Here is a 12,087-nt window from a genome sequence, read left to right as displayed (position 1 = left end):
AAAGTAAGTTCAAACATTTCAAAATCTGAGATTATCAGAGTCCATATGCTGTACTGTATATAACACATTTGAAGGATGACTCTGCGAACCTTATTTGCCATCATTTCAAGCAGGGGACAGGTTTCACTGAAGTCATCAATTGTCTTCTTCAGGTCATTGAATGCCTGCCACTCCTTCAGTGCTTTGGGGAGTTTGCGGATTCTGAGGGAACAAAAACAAAAAATCACATCATTTCACATCATTGTATCAGCCATATGCACAATGGATTCCATTTTCCTGCTTTCAAGCTTTTGGTTTGTGAAAATATTAAAATATTAAATTAAAAATATTAAAGTGTCAAATATAAGTGTGAAAGTTTAATGTCAATTTCGGGTCATTTTTGGGGGGTTAGAAATTTACAACTAGCTGTGCCTTAATATTACTTCGAAAAGGTTGAGAATTTATGTTGACACTTAAAGGGATGGAACATTACTGTGACAATCAGCACAGATACAGTACATTCATTTGGAACGTGTTTTAGAATGGTTAGGTTACATAAAGAGGATACATTTATGAGTGATGATAGTAGCATATCAAATTGTTTTATAGTTATTTTTTCTAAATTCCTTAAATATTATTAAAAAAAACAAATTGAGCTTCAGTTACTGAATGTAACCTTATAAAACTGTTAACTAATGAGGCATAGCCATTGATAAAAACATAACCAAAATCCCAGTACTTCACATTCAGTCAAGTTCACTTGTGACTAAATTATAGACTAAACTCTAAGCTATAATTACGTTAGTTAACTGTGCTGTGTTAATTACATTCTGAAATTTGTTTACGATTCCATTTTGTTGCAGGCACTGTGCGCTGCTCAAATTTCTTTTGCTTGGGTACATACCGATTCTGGAAATCCATAAGTTCATTGTTAATCTTCTCAATATCAAGCTCACTCCAAAGAATATCAAAGTAGCCACTGACACTATCTATGACTGAATTGTACAGAGTATAAAGCTTCTGGAGCAGATTAAGCTCCCTTTTGATTCTCTGAAGGTCAGGATATTCTGGGAATACAAAATAAAACAGAAACATGAGATATATATCTTCAACTTGATATGGAGCTGCTATCTGAGCATACTCCATTTCCTTACTGTTTTTATAAAGTGACTGCTAGGTACTATAAAGGCAGTGGATTTTAACAAACCCGGTGTAGATCTATAGAATCAGAATCGATACACAATAATATAGTCGCCCATTAAGGTAACAAGAATGTAAAGAAAGTTGAAAATGTGAGGAGGCCAATTAGGACCTGTTGCTTCTTTGTTAGTTTAGAAGCTATGCATGTTCCAGATATCCACACTTCTTTGTATAAAGAACCATTTCCAATACTCCATTATAAATAAATTCCCTTTAGGTTTCTAAATATGACCCTACTGTATGTCTTTGTTTCACTATTGATTGTGAAAGGATAGCCCTGTCTATACCCAATATACTTTTATCATATCTCATCTTAATCACCTTTATTCCAAACTGAAAATATTTAGCTCCCTTAATCTGTCCAAATATAACAAATCTTTGAGACCCAGAACTCTTCTTTCGTAACTCTTCGTTGTAATATCAGTTTTGTTATATGGTCTCTGAAACTGAATTTAGGCTAAAGTATAACTTCCCTTTATTCATTCCACACATATTGCTATTAAGAATTGTTACAGAACCATGTATTCTGTTTGCATTTTTACTGCTTCCCCAATTTTCATCAGGACATAGACAAAACTGCTGTGCATAAACAACCAGCCCAAAGTTAGTTAAACAAGGCCTTCCTTGTTTCTAAATATATTTTGTATCTCTGAGAATACCATTGTTTTGTAAGAAAATGTTAGATTTCATTTAACTCTGATGAAGTTAATCAGCATTAAATGAACCTTTTAGAAGTACTGACAGTAACCAAAGAGTTTACTGAAGAAAATCTGCAGTCTTATAATAGTACATTGTGTCACTATTCATAGAATCACCTACAGGTCTTAAAAAGCCGTCGATGGTAAGTGCAATATCACAGTGTGCTCAAGGGTTCAGTTAATGGTTTCTTTTCGAGAAGACACATTCACAACAGGTGATGGCTCCCAGCGTGCTGCTTGCGACCTCAGAGGGTAATTACCTTTCACCGTGAGGCCGAACAGCTCCTCTCCTCCGGAGTAAGTGATAAATTTCTGCCACAGCTCATCAAACTGCGCCTGAAAGATCTGTAACCTGTCACTGGCTTCACGGGGGGCGATGCCTTCCACACCAGGCCCTCTGCCAAGACCAAGATGTTTTAATTTCGTTGTGCTTGGGAGAAATTCTGCTACACCTACAGTATCTGAGCTGTTAGTTTTAGTGTTAGTTCGCATACCTACAGTATATTTCACAGCTATCCTGCAAATAAGAAGAAGCACACAATTTCTTTGAGAGATGAACTAAGCAAACAGTGGGCAGTAACACCGTTCTCCTGTAATTAACCCAGATCAAAAATCATTATTGTTCCTTTCACAAATTGCCATGTTTCATGCTATCACATGTGATTTTTTAAGCACTGAATATTTATATTCATTGCCTATTGTTCAGACAGTGCAGCTTACCATATTTCTTTGCAATCTGTAATTGAAAAACTTTCCCTAATAATACATTTTTTAAGAAAAATGTCACTTTGGGATTCCTTGCTGACAGCTTCAGAGTCTGCTGTAATTTTATCCATCCATGTTCTATTTGTATAAGAGTTGAAGCTGTCATATACCCACCTTCAATACTGCCACATCAATGTTTAACTGGTGTCCTGACAACCTCTCTAATTTCCTCTCATAGGTACAGACACTACTGCTTTGCCATTACAGTCATAAAAGTACACCTGAACCCTACTGTGCTAAAAAAATGCATCTGGGCTTTGGAGAATATTTTGTCTCAAAACTTAATCTTTATTTTCACTGTTTTCTATCATGATGAAGGACTTTGTGCCAGCAGATGGGATGCCAGATCTTTTTCTTTTTCTTATTCATGTAATTCCTGTACAATATTTGAAATACTTTTTCTGCAAATCTGGAATTTAATACTTTTTCATGGTTATTTAATAAGATTCTTTGAATATAAGTTATCAGAACATACAGTAGATATGCAATGCAGAAAAGTAGGGTTAGGGGGTGGCAGATTGAAATCAGTTCATATTTTCTGAAACTAAATATATCATATGTTGTATGGATCCTCAGAGGAAGCCCTTTTCTTATATTTTGTGTCAAGGCAGAATAAGTCACAGATTAAACTGTTTTTTTCCTCTCTGACAGGTGAACAAATCACAACACAGTCTTGCCCTATGTCATAGGTACTCATTGCCTGCTTATTTACCTTGCATCATAGTCCACATAAAAAACCTGCACAGCTGATTGAAAGTATTCCACACCGGTCAGCAAATCGGATTTCATTGCAGGCTGAATCTTCACAAGTGTGTTCTGGGTTTGTAGAACCTGAGTATGGTTGAGGGAAAATATTTAACTATGAAACTAACAATGAACAAGAATGCAAGGAGTGATGAAGATATGCTGCAAATAATATGAATAGGATGACTTACAGTATACAGTGTATACTGTGACTTCAATGCATGAAATGATTTTGCAGACTTTTATAGGAAGAAAGATTTAGCATTAAGCATATCAATATTCATAACCCAAAACTGGGATGATGCAAACGTTTGAAGCTAAAATCAATCTGGCTCTCACAAATTATCTTAATTTAAGCATTTAAAACAATAGTTAGAAACACTAACCAAATTGAAAATGTAATATTTTTCTAACCCTAACCAAGTTCTACCCAAGTCTCAGTTCTTATTGTGATCTGAAAAACATCTTTAAAATCAGTCCAGATTTGGGCCATTAGTGATAAATTACTTCACAAAAACAACCCAAATATAGTCATAATGTAATAAAATTACAACATACTGTATACACTTCATTTTTAACTTGAACAAACTCACAGCCATATTTATAATTTAAAACTTTGCCAAACTTTTTCATCCAATCCAGAGCCTTGCACATCTAACTGTTGTCCAGTGACTAAACACTCTAATTTGTGAATCATTTTATTCCTGCTTCATGGTGACATTTTCTCAAAGATTTACCAATTAAACACATAACAAAAATACAAAAACAAAACAAAAACAAAAAATTTTGTAGATTACAACAGCTACCCATCTTATGATAAAAATTAAAAGTATGACTGACTTTTTAGTTGCATTGTCAAACTGTGAATTGCATACTGTAGATTGTCTTTAGATTATAACAAATGAACAGCAGAAGGAAGAAACTCCATCTTTGTTGACTGAGATATTTTTACACCTTTTCAAGCAGAAAATTTATCCCTGTAAATCCCTGTAAATAATAAGCAAACATGTTATTTTTCACATAATAGGTACTACAGGAAGCACGTTTAACCAACCTGCGTGTTAAGGTTCTTCCAGGCATAAGCGAGACCATCTACCCTTTCTGCATTCCCATCCTTGAAGAGGAGCTCGTGCCTGTTCAGGAGGCCATAGGACTCTTCAATGGGTCCTATGGTAATGTCTATTCGGATCTCAGCCTCTCGGATTTCCTTCAGCGCAGCCATGGTCCCTCGGACATCATCCAGGTCCTCGACGGGGCGGTTCAGCCTCTTGCTCAGGCTGTCAATGAAGGAGTAGATCTCCTCCATGTCTGTGGAGGCCTTCCGGTTCAGAGCTGCCCCAAAGGCCAGCTTCCAGTTGCGGCACTCTTGTGTCAGAGAGAGCTTCAGTGGCTCGGTGTCAAACTGCACAGAGCCTACTGTGCGCACAGGGGGCAACTCTGCGACCTGGGCTTCCAGTTTCTTTTATGGTAAAGACATAAAAAAAGCCTAGGTTCATTATAATCTCTCTGGCTATTGTCATACTGTATACAGAAATGATGTTGGAAATTATGCAGGTGGCAAACATGTAGCACAAATTGTTTTATGTTGACAACATAACATTTTTGACAAAAAGAAATGTAAATATTTAATTTTACTCGGTCACTTGGACAAATAAAATTGTGTATGATTATGTGTATGCTTTTGATAGTCTTCAACAAAAAGGTAACCTGCATAGATATGTCTAAGATTAATGGAAAATCCTGTAGATTTATTTCAGTGAATACTAGATTTGGTGCATGCAAAGATCTGAAATTCCATACTTTCTCCCATCAACTTACAGTACTAAGTGAGATTGGTGACTGTAAATGTTTTTTAAGTAACAATCCCCCCCCCCACCCCCCCCAATCACATTCTTAAAAACCATTTGGTATATATTGTCTACATCCAGGAATCTCACCAAACTCAGCTTTTACTATCTACTGTATGCTCATTAAAATACATTTAAAAATATTTTCATGACAAATACCAGAGACAACACTTACTGAGTAAGAGGTAATCTGAGCACTGAACTCTGACAGTGATGGGTTGGTCTCCAGAAATTGTTTTACCTGGTCCTCTGGATCCTGCAAAACCAAAAAAAATATGGGATTGTGTGGATTGTGCAGTAATATCCAATGTGGAAGATCCAACGATGTATTGCTAATATGGCTACCATACTTATTGTTTCCTGGAAATATCCTCCTTTTCAATCCTTAAAGCTCAGTATAGGAGAGATTTCCAAATATCTTAAAATATCCAGGATTTTCCCATTATTCCTTTTCCCCAAAGGATTTCCATGCAAAATGATTCTCGGGATTGAAAGAGTGTTGATCATTCAAAAGAGAGAAAGTCTGATCTTAGACTTGTCTAGTTCACTGCCTGGTTCAGTTTTCATTCTGAACAGATACGATTTTTCCAAAGACTCTACCTCTGTCTCAGCCATTGCACTAATGTCTAAATCCATACTGTGTATATTAGTGTCTCTTCAAGACATCTTTGTGATTAATATCTTATTCTGCTCCCCCCAAAACAAACGTGCAAATTCATTGCAGAAGTAATTTCAAAGAAGTGGAGAGGATTAAATTTCAAATTTAAATAGTAAATTGTGTATATTTAATGTTTTATGTAGAAACTTGGATGTGCCAGTGCTGAAGAGTGATTCAATTTGCTATTTCAGCATACAACTGTAGAATCTGTCAATTTAAGTCTAAATGAGTTATAAAACTAGTAGCGAGAAACATTAAAAACTTCATTAGAATGGTAGTGTTGGAATGCTAGGCGACAGCTTCTGATTGTGTTATAATGTAATGTTGGATGAAGAAAAGTTCCATTCATGAGGAACAGAAGAACACTGAGAAAGCTCATGTAAACTGTATGGTGGCAAAACTAACATTCTCTCACGGATGTTGGAAGGGCATGCCGTGGAATGGCCAGGAGAGCAATCACATCCATGGCTGAGAGCTACCCCCTAAAAACCTTTGAGTAGAGGAAGGGGGGAGCGGACAGGGCTCTGGGGGAGTGAGACAAAAAACATGTACAAAAGCACACACACCAAAAATAAACTTGGGCAACAGGACAACATACCACACAAGAAAGACTCCCAACAGATAGGAACCAAGAGTCCAGGGAAACAGGAGTTAGGGAGGCCAGGGAACACGGAAACCAGGAAGTGAGGAAACCAAAGAGTAAAAAAAAGTAACAACAAAAAACCCAGGAACAAAAAAAAACCAAACACCAAGAGTAAAAAAAACGTAACAACAAAAAACCCAGGAACAAAAAAAAATAGAAAAACGCCACACACAGGGCAAAAAATAATTTCAACATTCTGTCACAGATGCCAGGAGTGACTTCCTGTGGAAAGTCAGGTATCTGAACACAGATGTCGGAAGGCATACCCCTGAATGACCCGCACACAGGCACAGAAGTCGGGAGTGGCATCGCGCAACAAGAATAGAAGAGCCAGCTCAACATTCAATCATGGATGCCGGAAGTGACAACCCAAGGAAAGCCAGGAATTCATATGTGGATGACGGGAAGACATACCTCTGAATGACCCGCTCACAGGCATGGATGTCGGGAGTGGCATCCCGTGATTAGAATCCGGAGAACCGGAAAAAAAAGCCCAAAGCAATGCGGGAAAACAAGAATAGAAAAAACGCCGCTTGTGGGGTCAAAGTATGGCTCAGCATTCTCTCACAGATGTCGGAAGGACATGCCGTGGAATGGGAGGGAGAGCAATAAAGACCATATGCGTAGTGGAAAAAGGGGCAACACAGAGGTTAGCCCAGGCTCAGGAGGTCAGGCGATGTCAGGTAGAAACCTATGCCCTCAGGCTGCGGAGGAGATGACCTGGTGCTAGGTGGGTCTCAAGACATCTGAACCCTCAATACTGAGCGATTTCTGGGTGACCCAGAAATACTGTATATAGCCCCATACAAAGACACACCAGAAGGACAAGAAAAGCACAGGGAAACTAGGAACAGGACAGAGTAGGAGCGCCCTCTAGACATAGAGGCCGTGACACATACAGTATGAAAAGGTTTAATTTACCTCCCTGAAAAGTAATTTTGCCATGATGGATGCATTGACTTACTGACCTGATTCCAGAGGATGGAGAAGCAGGAGAAGTCTTCCAGGACGTCCACAGCATCCGCCTTCAGTGAGGATACAATGGAGCTGAGCTGAATGACGACCTTGCTGATGTCTTTGTGTTCACTGAGCTGCCGGGCCAGGGCCTTGAGCACTATCTGCTTGGTCAGTTTACCATCATCCCCTGCGTCCCTCACGGCGTTCTGCTCCATCTGAAACAGGAACTTAGCTTTACCCTCCAGACAGCTTTACCCTCAGGGAGAGCTTTGCGACATTCTCACTCTTGCAGAGGGCATTTTTAAACAATTTGCAAATGTAAATATGTCTGGCAATTCTAAGGTGAAACACACTTGCGGTTCTTAAAAGGCACAGATGTAACCAATCTTATTATACAGCCAGTTATAAAAATGTAAACACTCAATAAGAAAACAGAGTACACTTATCTGGATGGACAGTAATGATACAGCAGGTGCTTTATAGAAGAGCAGCACAAGTACTGTATTGATTTACAATAATTCCCATTACAATGAAACCCATTACGATGTTACAATAAATGCAACTTTAACGTGTTGAAACATGAATGTAATGTGATGGAGGGAAGACCATACCACGAGCTGTTTGTGATGCAAGTGTGCAAATGTCCATAGTGGGATATCCTTTGCCATGGAGAGTATGGTGTTCACAGCTTTATTAAGAGTACTCTAGAATATAGGGAAAGAAAAACAGAATGGCATCACCCCATAGAAGATCCAGTATCCAAGCTGATATTCATTTTACATTTCTGATATAAGACATTTTTCCTACAGAGTCAGGAATGTATTTTCACCAACAACAACAAACCAGCAGAATGGGATGCATGTAGAAAAAGCATTATGTGAGTTCTTTCTTTTTTGCAATTTTTTTAACATTCACAAACATCCCATGTCTTGTTTTCAGTAAAAGCAATTTGTATGTATAACTGTAGTTCATGCAGGAAATAAATACAAACGTTTTTTGGTGAGCCAAATGGTATAATTCTTCAATATCGGATAGTAGGTTTGAGAACTATAATACATGGGATTTGCTTATTAATTAAACAGGATGTGCACTGCCACAAGCCTTATGCAGGTAACATTGAAGAGGTGTTAGTGGGGCCAGCAGGGGGAGCTCACCCTGCAGTCCATGTGGGTCCTAATGCCCCAGTATAGTGACGGGGACACTATACTGTAAACAGGCGCCGTCCTTCGGATGAGACGTAAAACCGAGGTCCTGACTTTCTGTGGTCATTAAAAATCCCAGGGTGTTTCTCGAAAAGAGTAGGGGTGTAACCCCGGCGTCCTGGCCAAATTTCCCGTTGGCCCTTACCAATCATGGCCTCCTAATACTCCCCCTCTATGAATTGGCTTCATTACTCTGCTCTCCTCCCCACTGATATCTGATGTGTGGTGAGCGTTCTGGCGCACTATGGCTGCTGTCGCATCATCCAGGTGGATGCTGCACATTGGTGGTGGTGGAGGGGAGTCCCCATTACCTGTAAAGCGCTTTGAGTGGAGTGTCCAGAAAAGCGCTATATAAGTGTAAGCAATTATAATTATTATTATTATAATTGCTGCCTGTCCCAGTTCTGAGGAAAGGGGAATTTGTCAACACAAGATCACCTTTGCACCTTTACTCACTTTCAGATGCTGAAAACGCTTGACCAGCCGAAGAACTAAAAGAATACCTGGATGTCGTCGAGGCTCGGTTTCATGACAATGTTGGGTATGGCAAGCTGAAAGGCAGCTTTGAAGAGAGGAGCCTGGGCAGCAGGTCTTACTGGCTGCAAAGTTGACTGGTATTTAGAGCTGACTACATGGAGCCGTCGCTTGAGGGCATCCAAGGACAGTTTTGTAGCTGAAAGAAAACAGGCGGTGCCTAAGTATCACGTTTTCTGTGAAAAAACAGAATATGTTTTAAAGGCTTTTTGCTCCTGAGGAAATGTAAAAGTTTTAAGATGCCTAACAGGACAAGACAAAGGTATGCAAAGGACTATGATTTGTCCTTAAACATACTTTTTTAAAATACAATTAGGATCAGATCAAGTAAAAATAATTTTTGCCCAGTACCAAAAAGCATTAAAAGTCATTTTGCAACTGCTGAGTGACATCTCCTAATGACTAATTAATTATATTTGCTAAATGACTATTTGGTGGCTCTGACTGAATATATTTTATGCCAAGATTACCCTGTTTTTTGATCGCACATCCAGAAGGAAAATATTCCTTATAGCCTTACATTTGACTAGAGAGTCTGTGTTTTTCTGGCACAGCTGTCCCATCATGTTGTAGAAGCTACAGGGCAGACACTCCTGGCAGCGAGTCTTCTGCTTGACATCAGGGTGGAGACAAGGATAGGAGCCCTGAGCAAGAAACGCAACAACATTGGTAAGATGTTTGCATCTTGATAAAACCATACCAGGGGCAACCAAATAAAAGCCCTGTAACAGAACCATTGAGTGAAAACTCTTTTTTATAAAAGTGGCCAACAAAAAATATTGCTAACCCACAAAAGAGTCTACAGATGAGATCAACAGACAATATATTCAGCGTAAAGGCATTTCTTTAAAATTTAAAATGCATGCTTATTTCCAATTAACTTTTGAGAAGGACAGTTTTATCTTTTTAGCATAATAATAAAACTCATATACGATTATCTTTTTCCACATAAAATAATATTTGCAAACCTCTACCTTTGTGCTTTTAACACAGATGTACAACGTCCCTGTTGTCTTCACTGAAAAGACCTTTATTATCTGCTAAGATTGCCAGTGGTTGATCCTCTACTAACCTCTAAGTTAGTCTTTTCAGCAGGTTTCATCTTTCTCTTGAGATCTTCTATCAGCTCATACATGGACCTTTCCACCTGTTGGCTTTGCCTGACAGAAAGCCCCCCCAAAAAAAACTATTAGATGTACATTATGTCATCAGGAAAGTCTTTGCCAGGATTAGAAGTATTGTCTGTTGAAAACTGTCAACCAACTTAAAAGTTTCGACTGCGCTTTACTTATGTAATGTTTGCTTCTTATACATAAAGAAATGTTCTTTGTTCTGAATTTTCTAAAGCTAATAATAACAAATACAGCTATCAAGCTAAGAAGAATACAGGTGTGAAAAGGAGGAATAAATTGATATTATATTTTCTGTTTAAATATAGTCTAGGGATTTTAGATGGACTTTAGATGGATTTCGAAAGTTATAAATATTGTAATGTACAATGAACAAATATAGTTTGTCTCCAAGATCTTTTTGTTCATGTTCATCATGTCCAATTAAGGAAAGAAAACATAATTTGATTTTAAAGAACAGTATACAGCTAACATTTCAGTCTCTGTGTTTACCTTCCTCTTCCCACAGACTTGACCACATTTATTAATATTGCAGACAGTATAGTATAGTATAGTATATTAATATGATGTACATAAGAAAACCATTGGCTAGCGAGAGAGATGGGTTGTAGCCAATGCGTGCAGACGCAGCTATCCACTCAATTGGACTCACGTGCTGAGAGCCTGCCCTGCTGCAGTGACCACACTCTCTGCCATGAGCTGAAAGGTGTTGACGTCTACAGGTTCCTCCTCGGGCAGGTCAAGCAGAGGAGTGGAGGACATGGTCTGCAGGCTCCTCTCAATACGACACTCCAAGGTGTCCCCTGCTGACTTTCCTATCTGCTCCAGCTCTGTCAGGGTGCTGTACACATTCTCAATGACTAGATGAGGATTAGGACATAAGGAAAGTGTTATACATTGTTGAACTGATAGGTTAAAGTTTTCTTTGTTCTAATTAATAGTTACCTCTAGGTAAACATAATCACAAAGAAAATTGTTTTCAAACCAAAACATGTATTTTAGGTTTACAGTTTTACACTTTTTGAATTATCTTTCTCACTTTTAAACTTTTATGGTTACTTAAAATTATGCTATGAAGCACACGGCCTTTGTTATACATTTTTATAAGAGGTAAAATACATTGCCATTTTTTCTTTTGAATTAATAGAAATACAGATGCTGACGCATCCTGAAAACTGAACAAATTCAATTTTATAAACAAGCAACATATAAAATTGAAAACTTCCCCTAAAATTTGTTTTAAAAAATAATACACATTAGATCATGAATTTGGGCATGATTAATATTACACTTTATGCTTACATAATGTAATCTTTACATTGATTTTTTTTAAGCATACATTTCAGCTGTTAAATATAACTTGTATCTCATACAGTTCTGAAATAACATCTGTATCTCTCTGCTCTAGAACAGAAATTCAACCTCACATCTCTGTATGTTGAGGGAAGTCCATGAGAGCATGGTGAGCCCTGGTGAGAGAGCATCCTCAACATGGCTCACAAAAGGCTGCAACAGAGGCTGTAATATGGAGGGGGTCTTGTTGAGAATATCCTGGAAATCCTGCAGCATGTCTCGTAGCCTGAAAAGCAACAAAAGAAGAAATACTCCTCAAATTAAAGTTTAACTAATGGTAAGAAAAGATTATTAGAGAATGAGTCCAGTGTTTTAATTCCCAAAACAGGTGCAAAGACATTATGCAAAACTTTGTTAAGGACCTGTTAGAAGAAGGG

At 38.1% G+C, this 12,087-nt stretch overlaps 1 protein-coding gene across 1 annotated transcript in view; it reads right to left on the bottom strand.

The window, feature by feature from the left end:
• Positions 1–12,087, bottom strand: part of dnah5l (dynein, axonemal, heavy chain 5 like) — a 150,447-nt gene that overhangs the window by 121,869 nt on the left and 16,491 nt on the right. Inside the window, exons 21-33 of the mRNA XM_088643938.1 lie at positions 11,785–11,936; positions 11,010–11,217; positions 10,300–10,387; positions 9,748–9,871; positions 9,197–9,366; positions 8,103–8,195; positions 7,503–7,706; positions 5,409–5,489; positions 4,441–4,845; positions 3,355–3,473; positions 2,138–2,274; positions 884–1,046; positions 90–201 (exon numbers count right to left, since the gene is read on the bottom strand). Of these exons, the coding sequence (XP_088500064.1) occupies positions 90–201; positions 884–1,046; positions 2,138–2,274; positions 3,355–3,473; positions 4,441–4,845; positions 5,409–5,489; positions 7,503–7,706; positions 8,103–8,195; positions 9,197–9,366; positions 9,748–9,871; positions 10,300–10,387; positions 11,010–11,217; positions 11,785–11,936 (2,056 nt within the window). The remainder of the gene's footprint in view (positions 1–89; positions 202–883; positions 1,047–2,137; positions 2,275–3,354; positions 3,474–4,440; positions 4,846–5,408; positions 5,490–7,502; positions 7,707–8,102; positions 8,196–9,196; positions 9,367–9,747; positions 9,872–10,299; positions 10,388–11,009; positions 11,218–11,784; positions 11,937–12,087) is intronic.

This window comes from Lepisosteus platostomus, chromosome 8, assembly GCF_059453375.1.
Source record: "Lepisosteus platostomus isolate fLepPlt1 chromosome 8, fLepPlt1.hap1, whole genome shotgun sequence".
Classification (NCBI taxonomy): domain Eukaryota; kingdom Metazoa; phylum Chordata; class Actinopteri; order Semionotiformes; family Lepisosteidae; genus Lepisosteus; species Lepisosteus platostomus.
This window is presented reverse-complemented; position numbering and strand designations above follow the sequence as displayed.